The sequence below is a fragment of the Cinclus cinclus genome, chromosome 8 (assembly GCF_963662255.1).
Source record: "Cinclus cinclus chromosome 8, bCinCin1.1, whole genome shotgun sequence".
NCBI classification, from domain to species: domain Eukaryota; kingdom Metazoa; phylum Chordata; class Aves; order Passeriformes; family Cinclidae; genus Cinclus; species Cinclus cinclus.
The window spans coordinates 7010735-7030921 of NC_085053.1; the positions used below are offsets into that span (position 1 = coordinate 7010735).

A 20187-nucleotide genomic window follows, 5' to 3' on the forward strand; every position below is an offset into this window, starting at 1 on the left:
ATCCAAATTTATGTTTGACTCATATTAGGGCTCTGTGGCTGGACTCTGCTTTTTCAGTTATTTTTGGCCGGCTTGTTCTCACACCCAGCATGAGCAGGGCAGCTTTAGTGACAGGAGCTCAGCTCCACTTGGACCTGACTGCCTCAAGGCACTGAAAGCCAAAGGCTTTTTATGCAGGATCTAAACAATTGAGAGGTTAGAACTCCCATCCTGTGCTCTCTTCATTGTGTGATATTAGTGTTGTGGTAAAAAACATGGGACTGCTGGAGTGAATTATTAGTAGTGGCTGGGGCTGGATGAAGTGGAGTGGATTTTTCCAATGCTCTGGGGTCTTAAATCCCTGGAGTCTCCCCAGAGCACTGGGGGAACCCCCTGTGCAATGCCTGTTGCTGCTGGCTCAGCTCAGAAGGTGCTCAGGAATAGGCTCAGTCCTGCTCTGAGGACTGAGCTTTGTCCTAGAATATTTGAGCACCTCTGTTAGCATGAGTTCTGCAACAGAGCGCACAGAAATGTGCTTCCTTCATCACTTTGGTGTGAGCTGTAACCTCTGTCTGAATGTTGTATTGCTGCTCAGCTCTCAGGAAAACAGCCAAGGGGAGGTGCTGGTGCTTTTGTCACCAGTTTCTGTGTTACTGTTGTTAGGAGTGATCTACTAACAGGCTTTCCATTGACTTTGGGCTTTGCTTTGGAGAATACCCTGTGGGTTTGGGACACATGGTCAACCTGTGGCTCTTGCTTCAATGGAACTCAATATTGGACCACATCCCATAGCAAGCCTCGTGGGTGAATTGAATCCCTGGCTGCAGGCAGAGAGGAACCAAGGGGGACACAGTTAAAATTGATATCCCTGGGGCTGCCTGGAATTTGGTTGCATTCATGACTTAGTTCTGCACTGTCTGGAAGCAGCAGGAATCTTGGAAAGCCAAGTGCATCCTCTTTCTGTGAACCATTTTCAATGCAAGCCCAGCATCACCAGCCTCCTGACCACTGTCATCCTTTGTGTGTTGTCAGCAGAGTGATGGGAAGGGCCCACTCGAACCTGGGTGTCCAGATTTGGCTCTAATAACCATAAAGGGTGAACTCAATACCCTCCTCAAGCCCAGCAGTCTTCAAAGCACTGACAGAAAGGGAAAGGAGCCTCCTTACAGCTTTTGGTTTTGAGAACTGGCTGCCTCCAGTCCTGACTCAGCTCTGCACTGCTTGAAAGTGAAGCACCCACCCCTGTTTGAGGCTGTCCTTCCCACCCTGTTTGCCAAAGGAAGAAGATGGTAAATGTTAAATTCACTAGGAAAGTTTCTGCAGGATTCTGGCTATGGAGTTTGCCTCCACTTGTGTCACAGAAGGACTCCGTACTCTGATGAGCCAGCAGCACACAGGATGCATTTTGTCCTCTAGTGTTTTTCCTATGCAGATGGTGAAGATGAAAATTTTCTCCTTGACCCAGTGCCTGAGGTGAATGAACTAAATAACTTGGGAGAGCAGGCCAGAGTGTGGAGAAGTAAAAAAGGGGGATTGTTATTTTTAATTCCCTTTCTGGGGAGGAAAAGAGGAGAGCAACCATCAGAGCCTAAATTAACTCACCCTTGCAAACATAATTTGAGGAGACGTTATCAAGCTAAAAATATGAGCAGTTTGTGAAAGGAGCTGTTTTCTGCATATTGCTGCAACTCACATTACTTAATTAAAACAGGAGGTGCTTAATGTCATGCTTTGATTTTCCACTGTGCACGATCCACGAGTTTTTTTGGGAGGGGGTACTTTGCTGAGCATGGACAATGAGGACTTGTGTCCATGGTACAACTCCTGGTTAAAGCCAAAGTAAATATTGAAGTGGTTGTAGTTCTGTCAACATAAGCCCCTATATGAACATTCTCACTCAAACTTTTAAAAAAATTACCTTCAGTTTATTGGAAATGGGTTCAAATCTGAGTGGGAAAAGCTGCCATGTTGCTGGAATAGAGGTGTCCATGTGGAGGTATGTTCTGGTCTATTTATTAAACTTTCTTTTCTGAAAAGAGCGGGAGGAATTAAAATTTTTTTCCTGAATTTTTTCCTGGTTGTGTGGCACAGGCTTTAGGTTGTAAATCTTGTAGGGGACCTTTTTTCTTTAATTAAATCCTAGGTGTTTTTAATCAGCTCTTGAAAATGGTGTTGCTCATCCACTCAAAAAAACAGGATTTGAAACTGATGCCAGGTCAACACTATTGCTGATACACTCCCACACAGATAATGGTGCTGTGCTCAACAGCTTGCTTTCAGAAAATGCACCCCAAAAAAAATCCAGGCACAGCCTTAGTGTAAGGGCCATGTGGACAAGCCATGCTCCTGGTGAGCTGAATGGAGCTGGGTTACAGTAATCCACTCTCTTCATCCTGTCAAGTGCAGATCATGGACCAGTAAGGATAAGAGGATGGAGTAAAAACACTTTTCCTGGGACAGGAAAGTGGGCAGAGGTGATAGCATTTCTTGTGTGACGTGTTCTCACCACCAAACTGAAGTCTTGGCTGTGTACTTCACCTCTTGAAATGCTACAGAGTGCTAAAGAAGAAGTGTTTGTAATGTGGAGTGTCCTGATGTGCCTCTCAGGGCTTGAGGAGTTCTTGCTCCCAGTGAGAAGTCCTGCCCCATTTTAATCAGCTTGTTTTTCTTGTACAGGGGTTGTTCATTAAAAAAAAAAAAAGGAAAAATAAAGTATGTGCCTGTTTTTTCCACACAGTGCTATTGCAAACACCAGAGCTGCTATTTTTTTCTGTAGGGGAAGTGTGGACTGGTTCAGATACTACAAAAGGAGTCAGTGCTGATGCAGTTTGACCTTAAATTAATTATTCTGTAACTGATAGTGATAATTGCTTTTGTAATAGCTTGGGTTGTTTAGGTTTTTGTGGGGGTTGATTTGCTTTGGGTCTTTTTTGTTGGGTTTTTTGAGCTCAAAGCTGGAAGCGCAAAGGTTTGCCAAGCTACTAGTCATAGGGCATGTTTCATCCAGGGTGGAACAGAGTTTATTGCCCTTGGGGACTTCTGGGCTTAGAAGTGCTGCTGGGTGGATAGTCCTGGAGAGAGCCGTCCCTGCTGTGTGCCAGAGCCTTGGCTGATCCACGTCTTCGAGAGTCTACTGGGATGTGAATTTGCCTTCTGTGTATCACCATGACAGCCTGGGCACTAAAGCCATAGAATCACAGTATGGTTTGGATTAGAAAATGTCATTTTCTTCCAGCAGATTCCTTGTGGGTAGGTCTAGAGACTCCTTCAGCTCCCATTCGCTCTTCTCGCTGGAGGATGATGGCTGATGGTGTCTTCCAGGGTGAATTTTGTCAAGGGCCTGCTGCCCTACCAGGAACAGGATGGAGTACTCCAGGTGTGATGGGAAGAGCATCCTTCATCCCCCTTGTTGTGCTTAGGGAGGCAGAGGTCTTCCTCTGACTCTGCTAATCGCTGCCATTCAACTTCAGGGTTTCTTCTGCTAGTCAGAGACTGGGACTTTATGAAGAAACTCTGAGCAACTGAAGAAACAGCTTTCCATCATGGTAATCCTTTTCTCTGGGGTTGAACAACTCTATGTTTTCATGTTTTCACAGAAATGTGTGTTTTGTTTGAGAGCTCTGGGTTTCTATTGCACAGCCCAGCGAACAGCCCCCATCTAAAACATTTTGGGCTTGTGTGCACAAAGTTGAATGGAGAAGGATCTCCTGCCTGAAATGGGAATAGGCAGCAAAAATCTGAGATTAGTTTGACAAGTATGCAGCTGAAGCTTCCCCTTTCCTGCCCAGACTGCAGCAAATCCCTTCATATGTCCCCAGTGATACTATGTGAGGTTAGAAGGACTGGAATGAGGTGAGAAGGGATGGGATAAGGCTTGCTGAGGGAAAGAGGCACGTTGACCTGACTTGGTGAGAGCTGTGTGCTGACTTTAAAGGGTCTCTGTGGTCCTTAAGGCTGGTCTGGACCTGGAAAAGAGGATGTTGTGGGATGAGCTGTGACATTGCCCAGGGTGGCCACCATTGTCTCAGCCTGTTTGTGTGATGCCCAATTGCATTGTGGACCCGGTGCCACTGCAGCTGCAGTGATGACCATGAACATGAAGCCATTGCCCCAGTTCTCTGGTATTTTAGGAATTCTGGATCTGTTCGCTGGCTGTGCAGCTGGAATGTGGGAGGAAAGCAGAGTGAGACCTGTGAAAGGCCTTGGTGGCTGTGGGAACCCAAGGACATGTGTGAAAATGGGCTCTAGGGGATGAGCTCCATCCATAAAACACACGGAGCAAGTTGGACTTGCACCAAGTCAGCACTGCAACTGTTTTAGTCCAGTTTGGACATCATTGCAAACTAGATCTACAGTGCAGCTTGAGCCAAGGTCTTGATCAAAAAACAAACCCTGTAGCCATGACTAAGCCCAGCCTTGCTCTGTGACAGGAGAGCAGTTAATGACACAGGAACCAGTCTCTAATACTTGTGGAACTTTCACTATTTATTATTTCAGCAGACATGAATGAATATTTAACAAATAAGCCTCCTGGCCTTAAGTGATTGTGGTGTTCTGATTATAAATAAACTGAAAATGCAAGTTCTTTCTTACTTTAAAGCAGGCTAGTCCCCATGGGAATGGTATGTTCCACAAACTGAAAAGGGTTCATGTCCTGGTATTCATCTGTAGGGTCATATGGTGACTTGGAGTGGAGGTATTTTCCTGAAATAGCTTTGGAGTAGCTATTAGGGTTTGGGATGTGGCTCCTTTCTGCATGTTCTCCCCTGGCTACAGGGAGCTCTGGCTTTAAGTAAGGTGGAGGGTGTTCTGGGAAGTGCCTTTGGGTCTCTAGAGCAGGAGGATGAAACAAGAAGTGTGTAGCAGTTGAGGGGAGCTTCCAGCAAACTCCCCTCAGTGATGTGTTTCACACTGTCTGCACCAGACCCTGTGGGACTGTTCATACTCCCAGAGGAATATGAAGGGATTATAAATTCCCAGTGGAGCTTGCTGAGCTGTGCACAGCCACTGGACTGTGTTTTCCTGCCCATTGCAGCTAGGAGAAATGAGCAGCCCTTTCAGTGGCAGGAGTTTGTTGTGGGATCTGACACAGCCCCATGGTGGGTGTGCAAAGCCCTTGGTCCCAGGGAAAGCAGCTGGGCAGGAGCAGCTGGGATGGGACTTGGCTCACTCATCCTGTGACCCAAAGGCTTGAGCATCCCAGGCAGAGAGCAGTGTGTGGCCCCTGTGGGAGCATTTCCATGGGACTGCTGTCAGGGATGTGAATCTTTGCCTCCTGTTCCAGTCTGTTCAGCTCAGCCCTGGAGGAAAAAAACCCTTCTTCAGCAGGCACTGTGTCCCTTCCCTCCACTAAAGGCACATTTTAGCCATTTGTTTAAATGGTTCTTACATCAGCCCACAGGCTTTGTTCCCTTTCCACAGTGGTGGTACTCAGTTGTCAGCTGGGGTTGAACCTCGGCTGTGTGTCTTGTCTTTTTTGGTGGCTGGACTGGACAGAGCAGTCCATGGTAAAGCAGGGATTTAGACAAAGTCACAAACCTAGTACTGACGTGCTTCCTTTGTTCTTGCTTTGCCAGGGCAGCCACTGACCACAACATTGACAACACCACAGCAATCCTCAGGGAGTGGCTGAAGAATGTGCAGCACCTGTACCATGATGTGGAGTGGAGGCCCATGGAGGAACCTGTGTGAGTACCTGGGAGGGCTCTGGGCTGCACAGCCCAAATTCCCGAGGTTTTCTGTTTCCAAACCAGGAGTTGTACTAAATGTCCAAGTGTTAAAATGTGGATTATTTGCTTTCTGGATTCTGTCCCATTAAAACTGTGTTCTTAGGGAAAAAGGTGATATAAAGTCTCTGTAGCAAGGTCTCTGACTTCAGTGAAGTGCCTCATGCAGAATTTTGTGGAAGAAAGTATTTTCCATTCAGTTATTTAGCAGCTGTAGCTGCTCTCTTTGCATGGTAAACAAATTACATCAAGAGCTACAGGGAATTAAAGTGATCATTCTTTATTTGCAAGGAAGCAGAGAAATTACAGCCCATTCCGTAGTATCTGTGAAAGCTCTGAGACATCAAATATTCAATAAGTGCTGAGCCAGAGAGCTGTATTTAATTTCACATATTATGCCTTTGCATGACTTGCAGGACCATTGCTTTGAAATATGGCGTGTTGGGTTTTTATTACTTTAGTTTTTATTTATTTTTAAGATCAGCTGTTCCTAGGTTTGTTCTGTTTTCAGTTTCTTCCATCAAGGAAAATTACATCAGTTTCCCCTTTATTTAGGCTTGCTTTTATATTTGAGTTCCTCACTGCAGTGATGGGGAGTTTGTGGTACAAACCCCCAGGGAGTGCTGGTTTTATTGACATATTTAATCCTTCCATTTGAATTGGGTTTTCTTCATCCTGCCAAACTTTGCTTAAGTTTTGCAAAAATCTTTTGAAATTCTTAGCTCCTTCTCTGACTTAATGCTGGCACTGTTTCAAAATCCAAAGGATTTTTATTCCTTGTTGGGATCTGCCCCCTGAGTTCCCTTCCCTTCCATTGGTGCTTTCTGTGCTCATGCCAGCACAGAACTTGGAATTATTCTCCCTCAAAACTTCTCCTGGGTTGCCTGAGGTGACTCTAATGCTCTTTTGCTTTCATAATGAAGGCAGCAATGGAGCTCTTCTCTGTTCCCCTCTTGTTCCCCTCTTGTTCCCCTCTTGTTCCCCTCTTGTTCCCCTCTTGTTCCCCTCTTGTTCCCCTCTTGTTCCCCTCTTGTTCCCCTCTTGTTCCCCTCTTGTTCCCCTCCCTTCCCCTCCCTTCCCCTCCCTTCAGTGTAATAAAGCCCAGACATGGATTGCAGTCACTTTTTTCTTTCCTAGGTCTTACCCAGAAGAAATTGGTCCAAAACATTGGCCAACATCCCGATTTACTCACGTGATGCGGCTGCGACAGGCTGCCCTGCGCGCTGCCCGGGAGAAGTGGTCAGACTACATCCTGGTGAGTACAAATTTGATTTATTACCTGGCCTCAGACCAAAGCTTTCCAGATGTTCACTTGGATACTGGGGGATGTCAAAGAGTTTTCTCTCCATCTAAAGACAAATTGAGGTGCCGCGGGTCGTTTCTTGGTGTGGTGAGCCAGAGACTTTGCAGTGAGGGAGGTGAGTCCTTGGCTGAGCTTGGAGCTTTCTCCACAGGCATCAGGATTGAACACAATCCTGGTGGTGGGAGGTACCTGCAAGGTACCCCAGATTGAACCCCCACCTGGTGAAATGTAAGGGAAATAATGCAGAGCATGTGCTGGCAGGACGTTGTGTGGAGTCAGGGAAGCTCTCTGCCCATCTCATTGCTGTGCCTGGGAGCAGCTGCCCCCAGGTTTCCTGTGACAGCCCTGTGAACTCAAACCCACCAGCTCACTGCTTTTTTTTTGCTGACCTCATGGAATCATGAAATTGTTAAGGTTGGAAAAGGCCTGGGATCTCTTGAGTCCAGTTGTTGACCTGCCGTGTTCACCATTAAGCCGCATTCCCAAGTGCCAGATGTAAACATTTTTCCACCACTTCCAGGAATGGTGACTCCTCCTCTGGCGACAGACTCCACCTCCCTGGACAGCCTATTTCAGTGCCTGGCCATTCTTTTCGAAGGAGTTTTTCCTAATATCCAGTCTAAACTTCCCGTAGTGCAGAGCCCAAGTCCCCCTGGCTGTCCCCTCCTGTTCTGGAGTTGTGCAGAGCCAGAAGTTCCCCCTGAGCCTCCTTTTCTCCAGGCTGGGCCCCTTTCCCAGCTCCCTCAGCTGCTCCTGGTGCTTCCAGCCCCTTCCCCAGTTCCATTCCCTTCCCTGGACATGCTCCAGCCCCTCAAGGTCTCTTCTCATTGGGAAGGGCCAGCGGTGCCCCAGCAGTGGCAGCACAGGGGACAGGCACTGCCCTGGGCCTGTGGCCACACCAGGGCTGCTCATGTGCCTCTGGCTGCCTCTTTCCCTAGAAAGCATCAGGGGAATCATATTGTTTCATCTATTAACAATTTTCTTTTTCCTCCTCTAGTTTGTTGATGCAGATAATTTGCTGACCAACCCGCAGACCCTGAACCTGCTGATAGCAGAAAACAAGACGCTGGTGGCACCGATGCTCGAGTCTCGCTCCCTCTACTCCAACTTCTGGTGTGGCATCACTCCCCAGGCAGGTGAAGGGTGCTGGGGGCTGTGTGAGTGGTGTCCTGCCCCTGCCTCAGCAGCCATCCTTCCTGTTCTGTGGGCTTTCCCCTCTGCTGCTCTAGCCTTCTGAACAGAAGCTGCTGTAGCTCTGAGGTGATGTTAATATGTGGTATGATCTCACTCACTAACCACACAAAAAATACTGACAAGCAGATCAGAATTTTTTTAAGGTGGTTCCGTGTTTCTGTAAGAGCCTTAAAATCCTTGGTGCATAATTTTACACCAGTTTTTTTTTGTTTTTTTTTTTTTTTTGTATAGTGATGCTAATCCAAGAGTAATTTGCTTTTCTTTGCACAGATCTCCATTGTGTCTAAGTTAGCTTTCTCATCTTTGAGCACGATTTTTGAACTGGGGCAACATCCTTTGCCTTGTAGGGAGTCTGTGTGCTGAAGTATGCATGTAACAGGTACTGGTAATGAGCCTAAAAAAGTTTCATGTTACCTTTTCAATGTTACCTTTCCATGTTACTTCTGACCCACATAACAACTGCATTGGGTCAGAGTACAGGCTCATCTGCAGATGTCTAGGGAATAGTATAAGGATAGGGCAAAAAAAGTGTGTGTTACTTCCCCAAAGTGCTTTTCTTTCCTCTGGCAATCCCCTTATGGGGTTTTGAGGAATATATTTGCCTTTAAAGCTCTCAGTGATTTTTTTTATCCTGCAGAAATCTGTGTCCTAATCTATTTTTTGGCACCCACACCATCTTCTGGCAAGGAGTTCCACAGTTCAGACTAAGTAACTGGATAAAAAATAGCAGGAAAAGGTCCTGAACATTCCAAATTCTTGGGAAGTAAATGCAGAGATAAGAAAGGGGGTGTGACGAGGTGTGTTTACTTGTTTCACTTGGGTTTGTTTACTTTGTTTGAAAATGGAGACATAAACTTCATAGCAAAGGTATTGATCGTGCTTTTAAGTTTTTAAGGCTAAATCCTGAGTCAGACGGGTTTCTCACTGGGGTACAAGTGGATCTCTGCCCATGTGTGCCAGCCCCAGCCCTACCTCTCCAGCAGGAAGCTTCCACCATTACCAGCACTATCTGAGAAAAGGGGAGAGGAAAACCAGCAAAGGCATCTTGCAAAATTTGAATTTAAAAGTAATCATGCTAGAGTGAACAGGAAAGTTCTCCCTTTATTTTTCCTTTTCTCTTGTTTCTGCGTGCTGTCCCAGGGCTTCGTGTGCTCAGCCTTGCTCTCCCAGGGGCCTTGGGGAGGGAATAACAGCTGGAGCACATCCTGACACACAACCTCCTCCAGAACAGAGCCACATGGTGAGCCAAGCCCAGCTCCAGACATGCTGACATTTATGACATTTATCTGTCACAGAGCAAACCCTGGGAGAGGCAGCGCAGGGGAGGTGGAGCCCTCCTTGCCTACACCTGATTTATGGGCAGGGAACAGCCCCCAAAACCCGGAGTGAGCCACTGGAGGAGGAAAGATGAGTGTCCAGCATCTTCACTTGTGGGCATTCTCAGGTGTCTGTTAAAGGGTGGGTGTGTTAACCCTTCCTTTGCTGGGAGTGCCAATCACATCTCTTCCCACCTGTGGCAATAGGGATGGCTGTGTTTGGGACATCCCATCCTCACAGTATGGACACAGTGTATCTGAAAGGCAGAGGGAGGTGGCAGATCCATAATTAGGCAAGTGTACCATGCTGGGACCCCACATAGCCCAGGGCAGAACACTTCTGGCTTTTGCTCAGCCAGTGCCTGAATGCTCATGGGAAATAGAACATAGAACTTCTTTTAGTGACTCACTGTTTCTGCAAAGCCCAGAATCTGCTCTGGATTCAACCATCCAGATGTCAGTTTGATGCTCTAGAGTTCCCTTCCTGGAGGAATTCAGTGCATATATTTCCACATGAGCCACACACTGTGGGTGTTGCACCCAGAGTGCTGGAAGGCTGGCAGAGCTCCTGGGTACAGGGAATTACCCAGGAGCTGACTGAAGTGCCTCCCTGTGCACAGTCAGGAGTGAGGATCAAACCTGCTTTTCCCAGGATGGAGGAAGCAGGGATTCTTACACAGCTGATGGAGACTGAGATGTTGCCTTTACTGCAGTGACAAAAAATGTTGTTTTTTTTTAAATACATGGATAGAATTAATTTGCAGATCCTACTCTCTGAGCTGCTAAATGGAATTTGTGCCTGTTGAATGTGGAGGATGTCATGGATGCTCAGCAGCTTCCAGGATCAGGCTGGAGAGTCTAAGTGCAAAAAGGGTTTTGAAGAACCAGGAGAAAATAGTCTGAGGTTTGAAGCTCCGTTGCAGGGGAATTTTGCGGTGGAAAGGCTGGGCTCTCCAAGAGCTCCTAAAAAGTAGGGAGAAGGTCAGTCTTTAACCTTTGGGATGAAGACTCTTTCTAAATACTTGACTGAGCCATTTCCAAATGGGAGACACTGAAAAAGCTGGGAGTTGGGCCCTGGTGAACCTCTGCTGGAGAGCTCAGGGCGTGAGCTTTTGCTGAGGAACAGCTTTGAAACGGGAATCTCTTATAACAGAAGCCCCCTCTGTGGTTTCAGGGCTACTACAAGAGGACCTTGGAGTATCCCCTGATTCGGGAATGGAAGAGGATGGGCTGTTTTGCTGTCCCCATGGTCCATTCCACGTTCCTCATTGACCTGAGGAAGGAGGCTTCTGCCAAGCTGGTGTTCTACCCCCCACACCAGGACTACACCTGGAGTTTTGATGATATCATGGTCTTTGCCTTCTCCAGTCGCCAAGCAGGTGTGTCCAGGGCCTCTGCTGGGGAGGGGTCATTCCTAGAGACACACAGACCTCCACTGCAGGTTCACAGCCCAAAAGTCCTGGGTGGAGTTGCCCCTGTTCCCTTTCCTCCCTGGGATCCAGTCAGGGATAACCAGCAGCAAGTGACTGGAAAGGCAGTTTTGGATTGCTGCTAGTTTCATAGGATGTGGGGGCTGTTCTTAGGATGGGGCAATATTTCAGAGGCAAAATGTGTGACTCCACCCTGGGTTTGTGTCACAACAGATGAGCACAGGTGTGTGCTGGGAGAGTGGAAGGTGGTCTGGGGGTGAGGTATCTGAAGTTAGCACTTCCAAAAGATCCATGAGGAAAGGGGTGGGAACAAGAGACTTTCCTTAAACCACAGAATCTTAGAACAGTTCAAGTTAGGAGGGACCTTAAAGCTCATCTCATTCCATACCCTGCCATGGGCACAGACACCTTCCACTAGCCCAGGCTGCTCCAAGCCCTGTCCAGCCTGGCCTTGGCTACTTCCAGGGAGAGGAAATCTCTGTCTATTGATGTTTTAAGAGAGCTTCAGGTGTCACTGAGACATCACTATCTCTTAGGTGCCTTATGCTGCTGCTGTTGATGCTTGTGGTGAGGATGTTTAGCCCTGTTTATTTCTGGAGAGTGCCTCTTGTGAGTGTTCTGTCTCTAGCAGAGTCCAGGCTGGCAGACCTGTGTGTAGCAGTGTCAGAGCTGAAGGGGGTTCCCAGAACTGTAATGGCCATCTGTGTTGTTCTTTGCCTGCTGTGTTGAAAAGGGAAAAGTTTGGGGCATTTTAAGGAAAAAGAGATTGGTGAAACCTCTGCAGCACCCAGAAGTGCCCTCTGTTCAGAGATCGTGAGTGGTGGTTTGCTGGAGTGAATTATCAAGGAAAAGTTGTTCATTCATCCTCTGAATAACGTGCAGTTGGTGCTCCCTGTCCTCTGCAGAAGATGTAAAGTTAAGGAGAGTAGGAAGGACTGCTTTTGGGAACAGGCAGGCAGGGAGAAAGCCAAGGGAAGAAGGGTTGCTGTTGTTCTGCAGGCTGAGCCTTCCTTCCCACTGTTCCCAGACCAGCAGAGCAGCCACCAGCTGCCTGTAGCTCCCCTTTTAGTACTGGGTCTGGTTGGCAGATCTTGACAGCACCAAAAATTATGTTGTTGTCTTGGCAGACTGAGCAGGGCATTCTCAAAATCAGCTGAGTGGATGAGGAGTGTCAGATTAAGATGAATGATGGAGGAGAGGCAGCAAGAGCTGAAGTTGGAACCCTTGGGAAGCAGAGGTGAGAAGTGAATTGCAGAGCAGCTTCAGGGTGCTGACTGACTTTCAGAGTCAGGACATGAGTGCAGAATAACAGAGTTGAGACCCCCAAGGCTGTCAGTCCAGTGTTTCTCCTGCACTGCCAAATCCATCACTGAGCTGTGTCCCCAAGTGCCACATCTTGGCTAGATGCATCTAGAGCAGAGCTGAGGTTTAAGTTTGGAGAGCAAAGCAGGCTGCTTAGAATCTACCCCTCCACTTCTTCCCTCTGACAGCTCTCCCAGAAGTGCAGCAGTCTCCAACCCATGTGGTGTAACTGCTGCTTCAGAAATATTTCGGGAGTTCAAGCTCATCATTTTTTCCTCCTACCCTAGAACACTAGCTTTTTCCAGGACTGAGCCATGACATGAAAAGCTTTGCTCCAGCTGTCTGGCCTGTTGATCTGCTCAGATTGTTGACTTGTGTCCTGGGCTCAATTTGGTCACTCAGGATAAAAGGATGACATCCAAGTTCAAAAATGTGAAAAATGTGTGAGCTTCGAGGCAAACTTCTTTTTGGAGTGATTTCACTTACTTTCCCTGAAGTCAGAAATTACATTGGCTTTTGTCCAGGCCAGGAGCTGTGCTTAACACCTCAGATCAAACCATCGATTTCCAGGAGGGAATCTGCTGCTGGAAGCAGCTGTTCTGTGATGCTCCAAAGAGGTGCTCCCACCTCTGAGAGAGGATGTGGCCTGTGTAGGAGGTCTGAATCTGAACAAGACTCAGAGTGGGTGTATTATTGCCAGCACTGGACTCTGCAGAGCCCCTTGCAGTCACAGGAGAGATTTTAACCAGGCAGGAGAAAAGGAGGCTCAGGTGAGACTTTGGAGTCCCTTCCAGTACCTAAAGGGGCCTCTAAGAGAGCTGGAGAGGGATTTGGGACAAGGGATGGACAGGGCAAGGGGAATGTCTTCCCACTGCCAGAGGGCAGGGGCAGATGGGATATTAGGAAGGAATTGTTCCCTGTGTGGGTGGAGAGGCTCTGGTATGGATTGCCCAGAGAAGCCCCATGCCTGGAAATGTCCAAAGCTGGGTTGGACAGGGCTTGGAGCAACTTGGGCTAGTGGAAGGTGTCCCTGCCCAGGACAGGGGTGGAAGGAGATGAGCTTTAAGGTCCCTTCCAACCCAGACCATTCCATGAGTCCATGATCTCCTGAGCTGCCTTTCAGCATGTGTCTCTGAAGCACCCTGAGCCAGCCAGCAGGAAGGTCTGGTCACAGGGAAGTGGGGTCAATTTTGGTTCCTTAACTATTGCTGTGGTTTTAGGATGTGACTGTAAATCCTGGCACTGCCTTTAAAGCCCATTAAGAATAATAATAATAATATAAATACCTGTTGTTTTTCTATCCCTTGTAGCAGTCATTTAACTTTATTATAAAAACAGAGCTGGAAAATTAGTCCCCCTTCCCACTCTATGGGAGCTTTACCATTTTCAAATACCTTTTGTCCCAAACAGAACAGGAGCACTGGTGTGAATCTGTAGATTAAGTATGTTCAAGGCAGCGGAAGATAAGAACAGAGATCAGTGAGCCAGATAAGATTAGTTGATTAGATCAGTGCCAAATCCATTCATGTCAGCAGGTAGTGGTTTTTTATTCTGCCATTTACCTAAATTGCAGCTGACAGCTGAATGTGTTTTTGCAAGTAGTACAGCCAGCAATTTACTTGTAGAACTTAAAATTAGAGAAACACCAGAGTCATTAGTGCCAACAGTTCCACTCTGCTAAAAATACCATGGATTAGGGGCACTAATAGATGAAAGCATCAGCACACCAGGTAGTGTCTGCTTTGCATTTATTTCCTCGAGGGAGGGGGCTGGTTAAGCTTGTTTCATTAAAAAAAAAAATGCCATTTTTTTGGCCAGTTGCTTGGGCTCTAGCAGCTTTGATTTGGGTTGGTTAATAAAGGACCTTATCAGAACTCAATGAGAAACAGCAGAAAAACTTCCCTGGATGTAGCTTTTGAGCATGTTGCCTGATGTGAAAGGCAAGGTTACAGCCACTGGTGAGCAAATCCTTGTCCTCCCAGAGGGAAACGCATTCTGATGCTGGGATGTTCCCACGGGCTGAGTCTGTCCTGCAAATGCATCTGCTCCAAGGACAGGCTTTGCACCTTCTCTCTGTTTGCCACCTTCAACAAGCAGTTGCAAAAGCTTTTGAGTAGAAGGGTGTTAACGTTATCACATCTGTTCTCACTGGTGTCTCACTCTGGGATTTTCCTTTAATCTTCAGGGCACAGTAAAAATTAGTTCTGGAGAAGAGAGGACTATGTTTGGTGGTGACTTGGCATTTCAGAAGTTGTTGTATGTATTCCTCCCAAGTCCTTTGCCAGCACAGGTGAAAATGCATCACCTTTATTTCCTAGCCAAAGAAGAAGGAAGCAGTGATAAAGAATAGAATGGGTTGGTTTAGAGGGGACCTTAAAGATCATCTCATTTCAGGGACACCTTCCACTATCCCAGGTTCCTTCAAGCCCCATCCAGCCTGGCCTTGGACACTCCCAGGGATCCAGGGGCAGCCACAGCTTCTCTGGGTACCCTGTGCCAGGGCCTCACCTGGAATTGTTCACAGGGAACAATTCCTTCCCAATATCCAATCTAAACCCACTCTGTTTCAGTGGGAAGCCATTCTCCCTTGTCCTGTCAGCCCAAACCTTTAGAGGGTTATTTAGGCAGCCAGTAGGGATTGGTTTTATGAGAGAGGCCACTTGCTGCCAGCCAGGCAAAACAGAAAGTGGAACTGGAATGATTTTTAAATGTTTGCTTATGAAGCAGAACTTTCTGGGACTGAGGTCCTGGCACAAGTGTGTTTGTGGCTCTGTAGCCACAGAGCAGTGAAATGCCCTGGAAGCAGGCCTGATTATAGTTTCTGCTTTTCTGTGATCCCCAGGAGTACAGATGTTCATCTGCAACCGTGAGCACTACGGGTTCCTTCCCATGCCCCTGAAGCCTCAGCAGTCACTGCAGGAGGAAGCTGAGAATTTTGTGCACACCCTGATCGAGGCCATGAGTGAGTTGCTGTGCCCTTGCTGTGATGGACTCCCCAGTTAATGCCTACAGAGCTCTCCTGCCAGCAGGCCCAGCTCTCATTCTCTTGGAAGTCTGCATCCTGACCTGCCTGGTCTAATATTATTTTGATACACAGTTTCTTGAAATTTTCCACGACTTTTCTAGTAATTGCTTCATGGTCAGGTCAACCCCATCCACAAAATCCCTCAACTTCCCCAGATGAAATGTATCTTCCATGTGGAAAGGATGCTGCATGTCCATGTTTTCTTCCTGACATCTGTCTGGCACATGGCTGCTGGCTCTGGCTTTGCCATGAGACGCTTCCTGCTGTTCCCACCCTGCAGTGGCTCCTCATCCCTGCTCCCGGGAGGGAGACACCTTCAGACACATCATGTCCACTGCAGGGTGTGCGCCAGGGTGATGTTTGGGGTCTCTCCTCTCTTTCAGTCGATCGCCCTCCCGTGGAGCCCTCTCAGTACATCTCTGTCCCTCCGAAGCACCCTGACAAGATGGGGTTTGATGAAGTAAGGAGCCTGCTCTGCTGTTTATTGTCTTGTCTTCTCACTCACCACCTGATCCTTAACATCCCTTCCAACTTAAACCATGCCACAATTCTTACGTTTTAATCTGGGCAGGAAGAGAAGGCAGAAGTGAGGCTGAAAAGCAGGTTAACTAACTCCCCTGTGCTTGTGCTGTTTGCTCTACATCTATGACTCTTCAGAGCAGCTTGGCCTCCCTTCCATCTGTGACAGAAATTGGGCCTTTGGGAAAGCTCTTCAGCCTTCCGGAGGCAGGAGGGAAGGATTTCTCTCACCTGAGACAGATACTGGAACGCTGAGAGCAGGTGGGGGATTCAGGCTCACAGTTGAGTTCTGCCCATCTTGGGTACCCCCTAGGGATGAAAACCATGCCTGGGGAGAAAGCTGGAGAGGGATGTGCCAGGCTTTGGTTGCCTGGTGTCTGTTATTCCCAGAGCCAGCAGCCCCTGTGTGTGCAGCTGCCAGGGTGGCTCTGGGATCGAGGAAGTTGTGGGGATCAGGGGAGCCTTTGTCTTCTTGGTGTGCTCTGCTCTGTCTGTTTGTGGGGCTCCTGAAGCTGAACCTGATCCAGCTGTGTGTCTTTGAGCATCTGTGTTTGAGGCACAGCTGGTCCAGGTTTTTTCCACGTTGTCCTTTGTGGCTGTGCTTTATTTATCCAGTTTGTTATTCTTGCATTTGTACTGAGCTGAAATTTGTTTTGCTTCCTACTGGGATGAGGATTTGCCCCACGGACAAAGCTGTGCTTGTACCAGCCTGCCTGGGGCTGAAAAATATCCCTGAAACCCTGAGGGTTACCTGCAGTGAGGGCTTCAGTCCTCAGCCCTCCACCGGCCTCCTTGAGACTTTGGATAGAGCCCTGTCCAGACATCTCTGTTCTCAGCCTTGGCTCTCTGCTCTGGCAGGGATCACAGTGGATTTTCAATGCCAGAAGTAATCACAGAAATCCTTTCTTTACCATGGCCTTGTACTTGGATGGCAGCCCTGCTGGTAATCCTAAATCCATGCAGTGGCAGTGTTGTGGGTCAGTGTTCCTCTAGGATGGATGCTGCAGATGGTTATGTTACTCTGTTTGATATAAACCTAAGTATTCTGCATCTTTGGAAATTATAGACTTGGCTCTAGCTGGTCTTCCCTCACTTTTCTTCATTTTCAAAGAGCAAGTTCCCTCTGTGAACATCGTTAAAAGTAGTTGTCAGAGATAAAGCATCTACACTTTCAACTCAAAACCATCTTCAGCTTTTTGACAGATTCTAGACAACCTGGAGGGAGCGTGTGTTATTTTCACAAGATTTGCTTTTCCAGTGGAGCTTCTGGAGAGGGGCAGATCAAGACTTCCCTTCTCCCTCCCTCCCAGGTGGGAGTCTAAAGTCCTGATGTCTTTTCTTCCACCCAGATTTTCATGATCAACCTGAAGCGTCGCAAGGACCGGCGGGATCGGATGCTGAGGACGCTCTATGAGCAGGAGATTGCAGTGAAGGTAGTGGAGGCTGTGGATGGAAAGTGAGTTTTGGTTGGGCTTGAAGATGTTTTCAGAGTGGGATGTTCTTTATGGCTTCACAGCATCTCCTTGGATGCCCTGACCTACTTCCAGCAGGACAGGGTTGGCTGCAGGGGAGCTGAACACCACTTGGATGTCCCTGACCTGTTTGGGGCAATTCTGCTCTGTTTCTTTCCTCCTTTGCAAGTACTCAATCTCTGTGAGAGAGCCAGGGCACTGGGGTTCAGACTAGGGTTAAAATCACAGCTTTCTGTGAATGGAGCAGTTAACTCCTGGGAATACTGTCCATCCTACAGAGCTGTGGTGCTACAGCATTAACCCTGACACAGCCCTTTCCAAGCTTACTCTGAGGTCTGGAGCATAAATCTGTTGAGGGGCAGCTGAGAGAGCTCAGCCTGGAGAAAAGGAGGCTCAGGGGGAGCCTTCTGGCTCTGCACAACTCCCTGAGAGGTGGGGGCAGCCAGGGGGAGTCAGGCTCTGCTCCCAGGGAGCAAGGGAGAGAACAAGAGGAAAAAGACTCAAGCTGTGCCAGGGAATGTTCAGGCTGGACAACTGGAAAAATTTCTTCCTGCAGAAGGTGGCCAGGAACTGGCACAGACTGCCCAGGGCAGCGCCATCCCTAGGAGAATTACTGGGTTCATGCTTGGATTTGAGGATATTCAAGGGCTTTTCTAATCTTAATGATTCCATGATCCTAAAGTATGTTGAGACTTTTTTACAATGAGAAATCAAGGCAGAAATTTTGAGTCTGAGTTGCAAAAAGGCCTCAAGGAGACAGAAGCCCACATTCCATTTAGTGGTGCTGGAGACTTGTGATCCTGTCAAGGCCTCAGAAAATTAATCAAAGCCAAGCACCTGGAAAGTGGATGGTCCCACAGGAAGTTTTTGGCAGAGTTGAAGATAATTGATGGTCCCATGAGAAGTCTTTGGCAGAGTTAAGGATGCAGTTTATCAGCTTGATTTAGAGATGTAAATCAAGGAGTTAGTTTTCCTCTGTGTTTTTGAGCAAAACGAGTGTAGGAATTTCTCAAGGTGTGGCTTTTCCCTGAACATCAGCAGCACTCCCCATGCTGTGCTTGTGTCTGGCTTGAACTAACTTATTTTTTTGCAAGAGTGATAAATACTCTGTTTCCAGAGCACTGAACACGAGTCAACTCAAAGCTCTCAGCATCGAAATGCTGCCAGGATATCGGGACCCATATTCCTCCAGGCCCCTCACCAGAGGAGAGATCGGCTGCTTCCTGAGCCATTACTACATCTGGAAGGAGGTGAGGATTTTTGGGTGCCTCAGGGGTCCTTTAGGAAGGAGCTGTGTCCCAGTGCACACCCAGTCCTGGTGCAGAGCATTGGATCCAGCCCGGGTTTCTGGAAGTGTAGGATAGAACTGATTTCCTTGGGTTGCAAGGGTTTTCTTGAATGCAGTGTGTACCTAAAGGGGCTCCAAGAGAGCTGGAGGGGTACTTGGGACAAGGGATGGAGGGACAGGACAAGGGAGAATGGCTTCCCACTGTCACTGGGGCTGGGACAGGTGGGATTTGGGAAGGAATTGTTCCCTATGAGGGTGCTGAGGCCCCAGCACAGGTTACCCAGAGAAGCTGTGGCTGCCCCATTCCTGGAGGTACCCAAGGGCCAGGTGGACCTGAGTAGGCTTCCAACCCAAACCATTCAGGGATTCTGTGATTCATTTGCCCTCAGCTTCAAGTGATTTTTATCAGAACATTTTCATTACTGTTCTTGCAGTCCATCCAATATTCTGGTTGGGGCAAGCTTGCTTGGAAGAAAGGCAAGAAGGTTTTGAAAATCAAATGGGGTTAAAGAAACACTCCTGGGATTTTTTGTTTTTTCCCTTGTTCTGCATCTGAGCAGGAGCAAGTTCCAGTGGCTTGGTGTATCATGTATATGTCAGAGTGGTTCTCCAGCCTCCCTGCCTGCTTGGTCTGGGAGGCAGTGCCAGATCAGGGTGGCCCCGGTGACAGCAGGGCACCTATGGGGGCCACTGTGCTCACGTTGGAGCCCTGGTGTTTCAGGTGGTGAGCAGGGGCCTGGAGAAGACCCTTGTCATTGAGGATGACGTGCGCTTCGAGCACCAGTTCAAGAGGAAGCTCGTGAAGCTGATGGACGACATCGATCAAGCCCAGTTAGACTGGGAGCTCATGTAAGTTCCTGCTCCTCTGGGAGGCCCTGGGCATGTGGAGAGGTTGGCAGCACTGCTGGGGCATGGCAGAGGTGCACGTTGATGCTGCAGTGCAGGGGATGGTGGCACAGTCTTCTTGGTGGCTCTTCCCATCACGACAGATCCACCCTCTGGGGTGGCTCTTGCTGGGTGGCCCCACAGGCACCATCTGTGCCCATGGTGGACAGTGGTGTTTGACCTCAGCTGTGTTGGAGATGCTGCCAGAGGAACCAGCACAGTTCAGAGCCTCACACTGTGTCATCTTAGCTCCCTTGGAAAGCCTTTCACAGCTGTCCCACCCACTGGGTTAAGACTTGGATGTCTGGTTGCGGTGCAGGATAGAAATCTCTGAGCTGGGTGAGGGATTCATTCTGGGATTGACCCTTTACCCTGGCCTGGATGACATGAATAGTCTTGTCCTAACTGCTACGGATTCACTTTGGTTCTGCCCTCCTTGATCTTTTTACCCCTGAAGCTACATTGGCCGGAAAAGGATGCAGGTGCAGGAGCCCGAGAGAGCCGTTCCCAATGTCCGGAACCTGGTGGAAGCTGATTACTCCTACTGGACCCTGGGCTATGCCATCTCCTTCCACGGGGCTCAGAAGCTCATTGGGGCTGAGCCCTTCAGCAAGATGCTGCCTGTGGATGAATTCCTGCCCATCATGTACAACAAGCATCCTGTGTAAGTCCCTCTGTGGCTCGGGGGGACACAGGCTGGGTCTCGCTGACTGATCTTAAACCAGATCTTGGTAATCTGGTTGGTGAG

At 48.2% G+C, this 20187-nt stretch overlaps 1 protein-coding gene across 1 annotated transcript in view; it reads left to right on the forward strand.

Annotated features, from left to right (window-relative positions):
- The window catches only part of COLGALT2 (collagen beta(1-O)galactosyltransferase 2), a 45413-nt gene that overhangs the window by 23380 nt on the left and 1846 nt on the right, over nt 1-20187 (forward strand). The window contains exons 2-11 of the mRNA XM_062497582.1: nt 5556-5666; nt 6843-6960; nt 8006-8140; nt 10693-10897; nt 15093-15212; nt 15659-15735; nt 17144-17250; nt 18384-18516; nt 19276-19403; nt 19897-20103. Coding sequence (XP_062353566.1) covers nt 5653-5666; nt 6843-6960; nt 8006-8140; nt 10693-10897; nt 15093-15212; nt 15659-15735; nt 17144-17250; nt 18384-18516; nt 19276-19403; nt 19897-20103 — 1244 coding nt within the window. The 5' untranslated portion in view covers nt 5556-5652. The remainder of the gene's footprint in view (nt 1-5555; nt 5667-6842; nt 6961-8005; nt 8141-10692; nt 10898-15092; nt 15213-15658; nt 15736-17143; nt 17251-18383; nt 18517-19275; nt 19404-19896; nt 20104-20187) is intronic.